The 15,072-nt window shown below is 41.8% G+C and overlaps 1 protein-coding gene across 1 annotated transcript in view; it reads left to right on the top strand.

Annotated features, from left to right (window-relative positions):
- The window catches only part of LRP1B (LDL receptor related protein 1B), a 1,757,966-nt gene that overhangs the window by 1,139,862 nt on the left and 603,032 nt on the right, over positions 1-15,072 (top strand). The window contains exons 26-27 of the mRNA XM_040358043.1: positions 456-620; positions 4,550-4,794. Of these exons, the coding sequence (XP_040213977.1) occupies positions 456-620; positions 4,550-4,794 (410 nt within the window). The remainder of the gene's footprint in view (positions 1-455; positions 621-4,549; positions 4,795-15,072) is intronic.

The following is a 15,072-nucleotide window of genomic DNA, read 5'->3' on the forward strand; positions in this document are numbered from 1 at the left end:
ACCCAAGAACTCTACAGGCACCATAAAATGTGAGGTCAATCAGCCAAGGAACCACTAGACACCTCTGGAGGAACCCTAGTTGAGAATTAGATGGGTTTGTTTAGTTGCAATATTTTCCTTTCCTAAAATTTTTCATTCATGTGTATAGAAAATTTGATTTCTTCAGGAAGAGTCAGTTCCCTAGCCCAGCTTCTCCCTCCCTGCATGTCATAGCCCCCTGTTTGTCTGGGGCTGTCTAACTATGCTCCGCGTTGGCCCACCTCTTCGGCCACTCTCTTCAACTTCAGGAGAAAAAGGAGGATACTACTGAGTATCACTTGAGCCAAACATGTTTTAAGACACGTACATGTGTATTTGCATAATGTCTCTAAAATATAAACCTACAAAAAAACTATAAAACATTTAAGTATCAATTCCCTTTAAGGTACTAATTATTATTTTCCCTCTCTCTGCAGAATAATGTTTTGGACAGACTGGGATGCCACATTTCCACGTATAGAGTCAGCCTCGATGAGTGGAGCAGGAAGAAAGATCATCTACAAAGACATGGAAAGTGGCGCTTGGCCTAATGGCCTCACCGTGGATCATTTTGAAAGAAGAATAGTTTGGACAGATGCCAGGTAATATTTTCGACTGAATCTCTGAACCATATAAAGAGAGCATTTATTGCAGCTCGCTGTGAAGGAAGAGTAGACAGTATGACATAAAAGAAGTGGGTGTAACCTATGGGTGGGTGTAACCAATCAGCTTACATCTGTCGCTTACCATGCTTGGTGTAAACATGTAATAAAGACAGAGGAAGGGGGTTAACCTCAAAATGGCAGAGCACAAAAATGGCTTCTGTCTCAAAAAAAAGACAATGCAGCTCCAAAGTTCCTTGATATTACAAGAAAGTTTTGTAAATGCGGGTCTGTGTTCATCCGTACTTATAGATAACCCAGTAAATTCTAGACATGTGCATTCCTTTTCATCTGAATTTCAGGGATTTTCGCGTTTGTTTTAACAAACGATAACGAATGTGCAGAGTCCGAAATCCGAAAGACCTGACATAAAAAATGCTTTACTGTATTTTCGTTGCAACAACAGTTCGATATAGATAGAAAATTTGACATGACGGTGACAATAGCGATCTGTGTCTATCGAATCTGTGGTTGAATGTGCCTAACCTTAACTCTATTAGTCCAAGATTATTCGACATAGAGAGAAAAGATTCGACATTATAGAGACATGAAGATTCGATGAAGCAGCTAAAAATATACGATCGCCACAAATGGACATTTATGGTCAAATGCTCCTCCCATAGGCTATAGAAAAATTAAAATTGTTGGCTGACTAGTAATAATAATTAATAAATAAAATTATTACCAGTGATACAACATTAGAATTCTACTATAGCGTGTGGGCGGAGCATTGAACCGGAAATGTACAATCGTGGCGTCGTACAGTTTAGCTGCTTAGTTAAATCTTCTTAGAACATTTGACGGGCACCATAAGCCTTCAATGACAGATTCAACTTTAAGTAATTCGGATTTTCAGGCGAATGCATTTTTTAAACGAAACAAAATAAATTTGAACGAATTTCGGAAGTAACTAAATAAATGTATTTTTCGGACGAAAACAAAATTCCGAGATCGGGTGTCAGTGGATGTTCATCCGCTGACACCCGCGATCTCATAGGGACCAATGTATGTCCCTTTTTAATCCGCAGACGGATGGATGAAAAAGCGGACATACAGTCCGCAAGTGGGAAAGGGGCCTTATCCACAAATATCCTAATGTGTCAAAATTAAAATAAGTGTAATTAAAACCACAATGCAACATTGTTTTTTTTTTTTTTACCTTAACCACTCCAACCCCAGAAGATTTGGCTACTCAAGGACCAGGTCATTTTTTGCGATATGGTACTGTGTTGCTTTAACTGACAAATGCGCGGTAGTGCGACGCTGGACCCAAACAAAATTTACATCCTTTTTTTCTCACAAATTGAGCTTCCTTCTGGTGGTATTTTATTTTTTGCGCTATAAACAAGAGAAGAGCGTCACTTTTGAAAAAAACAATCTTTTACTTTTTGCTATAATAAATATCCCAATTTGTTTTTTTTGTTTAAATAATTTTTTTCCTTAGTTTAGGCCAGTACGTATTCTTCTTCATATTTTTGGTAAAAAAAAAAAAAATCGCAAGAAGTGTATATTGATTGGCTTGGGAAAAAGTTATAGCACAAAATTGGGGAAAGATTTATGCCATTTTTATTATTATTATTATTATTATTATTTTTACTAGTAATGGCGGTGATCTGCGATTTTTATCGGGACTGCAATATTGCGGCTGACAAATTGGACACTTTTGACACATTTTTGGGACCAATGACAATTATACAGCGACCAGTGCTCTAAAAATTTACTGATTACGGTATAAATGTCACTGGCAGGGAAGGGATTAACACTAGGGGGCGATCAAGCGGTTAACTGTGTTCCCTAGGTGTGTTGTAACTGTAGGGGGGATGGGACTGACTAGGGGAGGAGAGAGATCGGTGTTCATACTTAGTATAAACACACAATCTGACTCCCCTCCTCTGAGAGAACTGGGATCTGTGTGTTTACACACACAGATCCTGCTTCTCGTTCTGCCGGGCACTCGATATTGCTCTGGCCTTGCCCCCTAGTGGTCAAAAGGCGAACCAACGTACAGCTACGTCAGTTCGCCCAGGGGAGCCAACCTGTCGCAGTGTAACTGTGGCGGCTGGTCGGGAAGGGGTTAAAGACCACTACCATGAGCACGAATATCATATGTGCAATATAGGCAATCACAGTCCCAGCATATATGCAAAAATACATATAAATACTAGAGGTCTCCAAAAAGTTTCAGCATTTTTATACGTATAACCTTTAAAAAAGAGCAGAAACATTTGAATAACCGTTATATACTGTATGAATATATATATATATAAATATATATATATATATATATATATATATATATATATATATATATATATATATATATATATATATACAGCATATCAGTCTCTTGATGTGAACAATATGCTCAGCCTTCTCCCATGCACACCATTAGTGAATCTTCAACATAAGTGTGTCATTATATCATTATCTATCTCTATCTCTGTGTCCTCCACCACCGTACAGATATTACCTTCACCTCCGCATATTGACCTAATGAACTACTTAGGTCAGTCAGTACATTTTCCTTAAACCCTTTTGCTACATGCACTGTTTATGTGTGTTTTGCATGTTTAGGACTGAATATTACATACAGTGTATATTTCCTGAAAGTAGACAATAAAAGAGTGGCAGTTCCAATCTTTTATGTCACATGTTATTAGCCCAAGGGTAATTTATGTGATAAAACACACTAAAGTGAATTTTAGGGCACACAAACGCAATCAACTACAACACCAAACTATGCAATGAAAAACAAGGATATTTAGTTCACATATATTGCAATACATGTTTTAAGCTGACCAACTGCATCAAATTAATCCGTCTTCTAGCCAGTCCTACACCGCCTTGCCATTGCAAATGCTTAGGTGGACACCATGCCAACCTGGGGCATAAAGACCCAAGGTGGGGGAGAGTGGCTAGGTTCAGATCTGGTCACTGAGCTGCATCAAATCCAGGTAGCATATGATGCATGAATCTCATAAAATAAAAAAAATAAAAACTTTTTACCTGTCTGGGACAAATCGTCCTTCATTTTTGTTTCACATGTTCCTGTTCTCAGACACTGCAGCTCACAGTTGGAGGGTTTCAGCAGCAGAGGCAGTTATGTCATCCATTAAGCAGTGGCAGGGCCGCCATCAGGAATTTTGGAGCCCCTTACACAGCTTCAAGGAAGGGCCAAAGCAGAACATTCGAGTTGAGAAGCTGACTTCTTACCTCTTCCTCCTCCCGTGCAGCCAGCGAATGACATATCAGCTTCTTAGCTTGTCCTCCTTCTTCCTCCTGTGCAGCCAGCTAGTTGAGAAGGGGGAGGGGGCCGAAAATGACTTGTCACCTCTTCCTCCTCCTGTGCGGGCCCCTTGTGGGGGGCGGACGGACCCCTGGGGACCATCGGACTCCTTACAGGTGTACTGCCTGTACCCCCCTGATGGCGGCCCTGAGCAGTGGACAGGATTAGGTGTGGTCAGGTACTGATTGACAAGCTATAGACTAGTGAAATGGCGTAACATCACTGATAGCCAAGACCCTCCATGTTTTATCCGATTGTAGTGCATACAGGCACCTCCCACATGAGAGTGGCAACTATGTTCTGGATCCAGGAACAGTGCAACATTGTTGCCACACCATCATAGGAAGCTACATTAGGTGGACTTCACTGGCAGGATCAACAAGTATTCGTGAGAAAATGCAGGGGGACTGAGGATGCATTAAGGTGAAAAAACACAAGGGTTTACAACCCCTTTAATTGAACAAGCTGACTATGAAGTTCATTGGCTACCATGCACAGCTGCACTAGATTCTGAGTGCTCCAGTTTTAGTAAATCCGCCCTGTGTGTCCAAGGCTGATATTTCTGTTCCTCTCATTATTCTAGATCTGACGCAATCTACTCAGCTTTATATGACGGAAGTTCCATGAAGGAAATTATTCGGGGACATGAATATCTCTCCCATCCTTTTGCTGTGTCGCTGTTTGGCAGTGACGTATACTGGACAGACTGGAGGACGAACACATTGTCTAAAGCAAACAAATGGACCGGCCAAAATGTCAGTGTTATACAGAAGACAAGCGCTCAGCCATTCGATATTCAGATCTACCATCCCAGCCGCCAACCGCAAGGTGAGTCTCCTTTACAGAGGTACATTAATTCATAAAAAAAAAAAAAAATTGATCTATTTCACATACTAACTATTCAGTTTCCTTGTTTTCCCACCTAGCAAATATTGGAATGGGGATGGTAAATCCTTATTGGTTGTGCCATAGGGAATAACATTTTCTAATATTCTCCTGTTCATGATATGGTGTGGTGTATAAACAGCGGTGCCATTCATGTTGACGTGGCGTAGTGTGATGTGTTGCCGGCTACTGTGATATTGTGTTGAGGTGTCATTCATTTTGCATGGCTCCCCAACGCAATTTTACAGCAGCAGGCAGCACAAGTGCACTACAGTACACCACAATGCAATGCTGTGTGTTTGGTGCATTCCATCAACAAAAGGAGCATGCCCATTTTATAGTGTGTGGTGCACTACTACCCCATTCAAAATTCATGGGCTTTTCCCTAACGACCACTGGCTACAACCATGATCACGGTGTAATTTTTTACAACTGGCGATTCTCGTTCATGTAAAAGTATTCCCAAGTGGCTGGGCAGCCACTGGAATACTTTTATAGGTGGTGAAATAGGGTCCAACCCCCCTCCTGCCGCCACCACCATTACCAGGCTCTCCCAAGCGATCAGGAAGCAATACGACCAGTGCCATCCATGTCCGGCCTCAGAGTGAGAGGAACTATAGCTGTTCCTCCCACTGCGTGACGTCAGAACCACCGAGTGTTGACCATTTTGTCACTTCCAGGGGTTCTGTCAAGTTCTCCAACCCATCAGAAACTCCAACCGCTTAACTTCCTATTTATGCTAGATTTTGATTGCTGGGCCCTTGGGTGGCAATCAACACCCTTAATATATACAGTGCCACATCCTAAATATTTAGAGAATTGTGGTAGAAAAGATGGATTTTATAGGCACTTTTTGGAAATATGAAAAATGACTTTTAATAATTTTCAAATAAATATAGTTCACAGATATCAGTTACATCTGGTGAAGCATATAAAACACAAAGATAAGTAAAAACAAGAACAAAATGTCAAGACATAAGGCTGGGTGACGAAAACCGCAGGTATAAACTTAGAAAGCTGATGACACTGTTGCGACGGAGCGTAGCAGTTTAGAGTTGATATTGCCTGGAGTGACACCATTGAGATCTTGACAATTGTTGGGGTTGCTCAAAGATTGCTCTACATGTTTCGTGGATCAGAGCCACTTCCTCAGGAGCATATATAGTATATTGTTTTTTGTTTATTGTTTTCCATATACTGCAGTTCTCAATGCTCCTGAGGAAGTGGCACTGATCCACGATTTTTTGTCATCTTCAAGTCTAAAGTACACACAACCATTTTTCATGTCATGGAAAAAAAATACGTTTTTCTCAACGTGAGTCAAGCCTGCCTTGCATACACACGATCATGAAAAAAAATGCTCGAGCAAAGCACGGTGACGTACAACGCGTAGGACGGCACTATAAAGGGGAAGTTCCATTCGAATGGCGCCGCCCTTTGGGTTGAATATGCAAATTGCCCTTCTCATAACTTGCTTCTGAGCATGCAAGTTTTTTTCCCCCGTCGTTAAAGCCTACACACGACCGTTTATCACGACGAGAAAAACGACGACATAAAAAATGCAGAGAAAAAATAGAGCATGTTCTAAATTTTTAATGCCCATTTTTTCTCATAGAGAAAAATGTTCTAGAGCCTACACACGACCGTTTTTAACGACCAATTTAAAAAATTGCATTTTTCTCATCATGAAAAATAGTCGTGTGTACGCTGCATAAGGATGCAAAAAACACAAGAATGGCTTAGGCAGCGAAAGTGTTAAATGAGAATGCACTGACTGACCTAAGTAGTTTATTAGGTCCATATCCGGAGATGAGGGCAATATCTATACGGTGATGGAGAACATGGAAGAGAAGGATAATGATATAATGACATACTTAACAAAAAGGGAATGTGATCACTTTTATATAAAAAAAAAAAGGGAAACAGGTTTATATAATGTTTTTTTTTATTTTTTATATCTACACAAACATGATTTGTGTTTCATTTCTATTTGGAACTGAATGGGTTGTTTTACAAGGTCACCGTTTACAATCACTTTAACCACTTCCTGCCCGGCCTATAGCAAAATGACGTCCGGGCGGTGGTTATTTATCCTGACTGGGCGTCATATGATGTCCAGCAAGATAACAGTGGTGGCGCGGTGTGTCAGTCTGACACACTTCTACGCAGATCTCGGTAAAGAGCTTCTGACGGAGGCTCTTTACCACGTGATCAGCTGTGTCCAATCATGGCTGATCACGATGTAAACAGGAAGAGCCGGTAATCGGCTTTTCCTCACTCACGTCTGACAGACGTGAGTAGAGGAGAGACGATCGGCTGCTCTCCTGACAGAGGGGTCTGTGCTGATTGCTTATCAGCGCAGTCCCCCATTGGATGCCCGCCCAGGACCACCAGGATGCCGCTAGGACCACCAGGTATGCCACCCTAGACCACCAAGTAAATGCCAATCAGTGCCCAAGCAGCTTCCAATCAGTGCCCATCCCCAATGTCTGCCAGTGCCATCAGTGGTACCCATCAGTGCCATCTATCAGTGCTGCATATCAGTGCCCATCAGTGCCACCTATAAGTACCCATCAGTGCCCAGAAGTGCAGCCTATTAATGCCACCCATTAGTACCCATCCGTGCAGCCTTTCAGTATCCATCAGTGTCACCTATCAGTGCCCATCAGTGCCCACCAGTGCCACCCATGAGTGCCCATTAGTGCCGCCTACCGGTGCCTATCAGTGCACTGGGCACATCGTCAGTGCCCTTCAGTACCACCTCATTGGTGCCACCTTATCAGTGCCCATCAGTGAAGGAGAAAACTTACTTATTTACAACATTTTATAACAGAAACAAAAGAAAACGTTTTTTTTTTATTTGTTTAGCAAAAAAATTTAAACGCAGAGGTGATCAAATACCACACAAAAAAGCTCAAATGATAAAAATTCTGTTTGGGTACAGTGTAGCATGACCGCGCAATTGTCATTTAAGCAGAGACAGGGCTGAAAGCTGAAAATTGGCCTGGGCAGGAAGAGGGTGTTGTATTGAAGTAGTTAAGGTCCAAAACATTTTTTTTTAAATGTGTGCAAAAAAAATAAAAAATAAATATCTGGCAGTGAAAATATTAATAGGGTGTGGCTCTTTTCTTTTACACTCCCATGTATTATTTTTTCCCTGATTTCTGAAGCCAGTGGAGTGTAATGTAAATTTGTAAAGTGCATATCTATAAATGTACAATTTTTTTTTTTAAAACCGTTTTAACATGGTATGGTCCTACCACCTATATGTACCCCTAAGTAAAGATTCAGCTTACAATACGAAATTCTTTAGTCCCCACTGACACATGCTCTAATTTCCATTTCGGACTCTGCGCTTGGACATTGTATTCAATAAGTTGACAATACATGGAATTTACATCTGACATTGATATATGTGGCATGCCCTATGTACTTCTTCTAAATCCCGATTATTACAGCCGTGTTATATATTTGCCACCATCAAGTCAAACATCAGCAGTGTTTATCTTTCATGACACTTAAGCTGTTGTGATCTTTACAAGAAAATCATTAGAGACTTGGCTCTAGCAGCTGTTAAACCTAATGGCACTTTACATAAGAGCAGAGTGTGTGCAATGTAAATTGTGGATTTTTAATGTGATAGGGATCTGTTCTAAATTATTTATGCAAATTGTCCTGATTTCAAATCATACAATTACACTGCAAAAATAAATAAATATATATATATATATAAATGATCACATTTAAAGCGGGGGTTCACCCTATCGACGGGAAATTTTTTTTTTTTTTTTTTTTACCTTAAAATCAGGCATTGTAGCGCGAGCTACAGTATGCCTGTCACAATTTTTTTACCGCCGTACTCACCTTGTAGTCGTCCATCGAAGATTCCGGGGAATGGGCGTGCCTATGGAGACGGAGGATGATTGACGGCCGGCTCTGGCGCGTCACGCTTCTCCGGAAATAGCCGAAATAGGCTCGGTCTTCACGACGCGTGCGCATAGCCTGTGCGCAGGCGCCGTGAAGAGCCGAGACCTACTCCGGCTGTCTTCGGGGAGAGTGACGTGCCAGGGCCGGCCGTCAATCATCCTCCCTCTCCATAGGCACGCCCATTCCCCGCGGGAGCCGGAATCTACGATGGACGACTACAAGGTGAGTACGGGGTTAAAAAAATCGGAACAGGCATACTGTAGCTCGCGCTACAATGCCTGTCTCGATGGTAAAATGTGTCGGGGGGGGGTGAACTACCGCTTTAACTAACCTGCGAGAAAACTTAGCGTGCCAATTTTACCAAACCTTAATAAAATAACAGTGAAAAGAAGATCCTATATATATATTTATTTTTAACTTTATTTTCTTTTGATGTGAAGGGAAGAACCTCTATGAGGACATTACTACCGTCCCTACTGGGGGGAATTACGGGAATTACATTGTACTTCCTATTAGGACTGGAAGTGATAGAAAACCTCCATAATGGGGACACAGACAAAATAAAAAACCCATTTAGGGCCAGTTATTATCATTGGCCTGGATTCAAGAAGCAATTGCGCCTGTGTACCTCGTTACGCCGACTGCAGCCTAAGATATGCGCGGCATAAGGCTCTTATGCCCGCATATCTTAGGCTGCATTCTTGCGATGGCCGCTAGGTGGTGTTCCCATTGTGCTCAGCGTATAGTATGCAAATTGCATACTAACACCGATTCACAGCGTTGCGCGAGCCCTGCGTACGCAATTTACGTCGTTTACGTACGGCGGTTTTCGCGCAAGGCTGCCCCTGCTATTAGCAGGGGCAGCCCATGTTACGTATACCCGTCGTTCCCACGTCGCGAAATTTGAATTTTACGTCGTTTGCGTAAGTGAATTGTGAATGGCGCTGGACGCCATTCACGTTCACTTTGAAGCAAATGACGTCCTTGCAACGTCATTTGCCGCAATGCACGTCGGGAAAGTTTCCCGACGGAGCATGCGCTCTACGATCGGCGCGGGAACGCGCCTAATTTAAATGATTCCCGCCCCCTACGTGATCATTTAAATTGCGTGCTCTAGCTCCGGGCATTTTGCCGGGGAGCCCGCGCATTTCACGGAGCTTCTGCTCCGTGAATCAAGTTCAGCGGAGCAAATTTGCAGGGGCGCAGGGCAAAAACATTGCCCTGTGCCTCCGTAAATAATGCGCAAATCTCTTTGAATCCGGCCTACTATTTATATAGCGGCAACTAGACATGTGCACAGCAAAAATTTTCGTATTCTTTTGTTCCGTTTCGTATCATTCCGTAGGTTCGTTCCGATTCGTCATTTCGTAAGACGCACGTTTTCCTGTTCGTTCCCGTTCGTATTTCGTACAACGCAATTTTTTCGTATTCCGGTCGTTTCGTATTTTGGTTACCGTTTTATTTTCGTACATGCGGGATGATTCGTTATTCTGTTTAATTTATTTTCGTTTCTTGTTAGACAATAATTTTCGTGAATTTTCATCATTTTGTACTTTCGTAAATATATTGCGGGATTCGCGGCACTTTCAACACACGGCTCATCCATATTAACTATTGTTAAGCCCCGTACACTTGGTCAGACTTTTTTGCCAACAAACATAAAAACGAACATTTTCCGTTCGTTTTCAAAAAATCTGTTCGTTTGTAAGCTTTAGAAAACCATTTTTGGGTTCAAAAGTCTGGCCAACTGATCTCCCTTCAGACGAAAATCCACAGAAAAGTTTATTTGGCTTTACTGTACTCGGCAGTCGGCACAAAAGAGAAGCTGATTAACTAACTATACTCACTGCCCATTCAAAAAAAACGAATCAAGTACACACATTTACGAACAGACCAAAAAAACGGATTTACAAAACACACAAATAAAAATATGAACATACGACTGAAAATACGAACAGAAAAAGGATTTAAGATACAGAATGCAAATCATTAGTTATAGATGTCATTTTCGTTCTTTTGCCGTTTCCGCTTTGTCGTATTTTCATAAGATTGTCGAATCGTTCGTTCGTATTTGCGCTTGTTCATTATGCGGCTCATTCATAATCCCGTCGTTTTCGTATTTTGGTGCTTTCAGTTTTTGCGTATGTACACATTATTCCATGGGTACGAAAATGAACAAATTTGTACGAAAATACATTTGTTACAAACGGGAACGTACATATCTAGCGGCAACAGTATAGCGCCGTCCAGTTACAACATAGATGGAGATGGTACAGTTACAATACAATATAGGAGAAATCAGGGGGCACTTCTAGTTAGAACTTAAAATCTAGGAGGGGGGCCAAGTGATACAAAAGGTAATATCTGTTGGGGGATGATCTGATAGAGAAAAAAAAGTACAGTTGTTAGGTCGGGGCAGGATAGGTTTGTCTGAGAAGGAGAGTTTTAAGGGATCATCTAAAAGCAAACATAGTAGGAGATAATTGGACAGATTGGGGTAGGAAGTCCCATAGGATGGATGAGGCTTGGGAGAAGTCCTGGAGGAGGTGACAAAGATGCTAGAGAGCAGGAGGCCTTGGGAGGAATAAAGAGAACAATTACTCTTATATCAAGACATCACTTGTATATCAAAGCAAAACGTATTAAAACATTTTGCTCATCTTGCAAAACGCTCTCAAACCAAGTTACTTTCAAACCAAGGTTTTACTGTATTCCCATTTTCATAGGTGCTGGAGAATTAAATCACCCAATAATTTCTAATATTTTGTACCAAGGGAGTCACACAAGTCTTGCTTTAGTTGTCCATAAAATGATAATTTATTTGTAGTTCTATCTTCCAGCTCGATTTTATTGATTATACACATGTATAGCATGTAAAGCGATTGTAAGATTAGGTGATTCACCTGAGTGGCGGTGTTATAGATCATGTACAAATTAAGTACCATTTTACGGACAACTAGTGCAAGACTTTTGTGACTCCCTTGGTATGGAATATTGATGAACCCATACTTTATCTTAGCACTGTGGAAAGAACAGAAAGTCAGAGACAGAAATCCACGCAAGTTGTAACAGCCATGATTTTTAATGTCTGTATAGATGTGTAATTCCATGCTTGGGAAGCTTCCCTTACCCCCCCCCCCCCTTTTTTTTATCATTTGCCTCTTTTTTTTTTTTTTACTTAAAGTTGAACCTTAATCAGAAAATTAAGTCCTGCTAGATAACTTCAGGCTGGCCCCTTTTGCATGTATAGCTATGTAAAACATTACAAATAAGTGCCTATATCGGGGTTTCTCAACTAGGGTTCTATGGAACCCTAGGGTTCCTCCACTGGTTGCTAGGGGTTCCTTGACCAATGCCCCTTTGGCATCGAGTAAATTACGAGATGAGAGCTTCTGACGGGTGCAGTACTTTTATTCTTTTGCAACAAAGGTATGCAGGAGGGTTGAACGTTATTCTCTTTAACACCTTGAGCACCGTAAACCATGAACATCATTAGCACCATAGCACAGTGAAAACTGTAAAATGACATACAATACATTTGTTTACAGTGATCACCAAAATGGGGTTACAGGGTTAATTACAGTGTGAAGTTACAAGGTGGATTACAGTTGTCTGCACACATCTAATGACATTAAACATTTAAGGAAACATGGCCACATGCAAAATGCTTTGGATTATATAGCATATTTAAACTAAACAGCATGGACACAATTTATATCTAAGAACATATACACCTTTATAATAATAATGCACTCTTTTCTGCATACCTCGCTCCGCTTTCCAAAGGGGGTACAACACTTTTAAGCTTTAGGAGTTCTCTCAGCAGACATCTTCCATGAGGTCCTATGCATGCATCTAAATGTGAAATCTGAGTTACAGGAAGAGGCCTTCTTTCTAAGACAGGAAGAAGGAGTGGTCTTGTGATCCTGCTGATTAAAACATTCCCCAGGGAACCAAGAGGGAGGCAGAAAAGTTCCACCTAGCAGTTAGTGCTGAACAAATATTTACAGTGATAAGCGGACAGTTACAACCAATGAGAAGTTTCTGACTCTCAGATACAGTACCTGCCGCCGAGAATGTGTTTTTAGCACGACAGCATCGCGCTGATTCTCGGCGACAGGGTGCCGACATCTCGCACTCGCTTGAATGGTGACAGCACATTCCAGCAAGCGCACTTGGATTCCCGCCAATTCTACACGTGTGCGGCGTTTGTTATGAATCCTGAGGGGGAAGTCCCCGCCGGATTTTAAATAAAAATCCGGCATGGGTTCCCCCCTCAGGAGCATACCGGGCCCTTAGGTCTGTTATGGGTTGTAAGGAGAGCCCCCCTACGCCGAAAAAACGGCGTAGGGGGTCCCCCTACAATCCATACCAGACCCGTATAAAAAGCACGCTACCCGGCCGGCCAGGAAAGGAGTGGGGACGAGCGAGCGCCCACCCCCCCCCACCCTGAGCCGTACCAGGCTGCATGCCCTCAACATGGGGGGGTTGGGTGCTCTGGGGCAGGGGGGCGCACTGCGGGGCCCCCCCACCCCAGAGCACCCTGTCCCCATGCTGATGAGGACAGGGCCCCTTCCCGACAACCCTGGCCGTTGGTTGTCGGGGTATGCGGGCGGGAGGCTTATCGGAATCTGGGAGCCCCCTTTAATAAGGGGGCCCCCAGATACCGGCCCCCCACCCTAAGTGAATGGATATGGGGTACATCGTACCCCTACCCATTCACCTGGAGGAAAAATGTTAAAGTCAATAAACACAACACAAGAGTTTTTTTTTTATTTCATAAATTCTTTATTGGGTGAATAACAGTGTACCATACAAAGTACAAAATACAATAAGCAGGTAATTTGACAATAAAATAATTTTGGCATAGATAGAATACACTTATTTAGTTATTACAAGGATTATCTTAGGAAATCAAGCATAAATAGCAGAACTATCACCTTAAGTTGTGTTTTCTCATTTTCTACTGTTTTCTGACTCAAGCAAAAAAAAAAAGAAGAAGAAATATATGTATGCGCATGTAAGTGCAGATTGTGCCGATGTATGGGAGGGGGAAGGAGGGAGGGAAAAGGGAAAAAAAAAAAAAAAAAAAAAAAAAAAAAAAAAATTTCTCCATGACATTTTAACCGTAGTGACATAAGAAGATAGAGGAAAGATTATATATATACTGTAATCTAAGGTGTTTTCCTGTCTTTAGACCTCTTTCATGAAATACCCTGCTGATAATTTTGAGATACCTTAAATGTAGTCCAGTTGGACCAGATCGCTGAGAATTGGACAATTCTCTCTTGGGAGATGCTGATAATTTCTTCGACTCTTTCTATGTTATTAATTCTCCGAAACCATTCCACTTTTGTTGGCACGTGGGGGGAACGCCAGTGACATGGAATGCACTGTCGCGCCGCATTGATCATGATCATGGAGAGGGATTTCAGGTATTGTTTCCTAGGGATAGAGTTATAGTGTAGTAGGTATTGAAGTGGCGTAAAGCTCAGGTTCTCTGAGGTAACCTGTTTAACAGTTTCGTGTACCGATATCCAGAAAGATTGGATTAAAGGGCATGACCACCAGATATGTAGCATCGAGCCCTCCTCGCGTTTACATCTCCAGCATCTGTCAGATACCTGAGGTGAAATTTTGTGTAGGGTAGAAGGGGTTCTGTACCATCTGGTTATGATCTTGTAACAACTTTCTTGTGTGGCCACATTGAGTGATCCTTTTTGGGCATACAAATATATTTTTTCCCAGTCTTCGATTGACAAAGTTGTGTCTAAATCTCTCTCCCACGCCTTACATGATGAACTGGAGAAGTCGTTGGAGTCCTCAAACAGTGAGTTGTATAGGGATGAGATAATGTGTCTTTGAGGAGTATTTTTGGTGCATAATCTCTCTAATACTGTCAAGGGTCTTGTCCAATGGTGAATATTATCTCTCTTGGTTAAAAAGTGCTTGATTTGGATATAGTTCCAATGTGATAAGTTACAGGGCTTGATGTTCTTGAGTAGGTCCTCTCTAGATAGGAACCTGTCATTTTTAAAGAAGTGTTTAGATAGGACATTGCTGTGAGGCCACTTATGCGTCGGGAACGATTTTTCCAGACCAGGAGGAAAGTCTGGATTGCTTAAAAGTGGTGTTAGAGGGCCTAGCCAAGGGGAAGGATTTATGCTCTTGAAGGTGTAGCGAAAGATCTCTAGGGTGGGGCCTATAATGGGATGTGTTTTGATTGACTTTGAGTGATATTTGGGATTAATCCAAGGTAAATATTTTAAATCGTGATGGGATTGGGATTGCTCA

Source organism: Rana temporaria, chromosome 6, assembly GCF_905171775.1.
Source record: "Rana temporaria chromosome 6, aRanTem1.1, whole genome shotgun sequence".
Classification (NCBI taxonomy): Eukaryota; Metazoa; Chordata; class Amphibia; order Anura; family Ranidae; genus Rana; species Rana temporaria.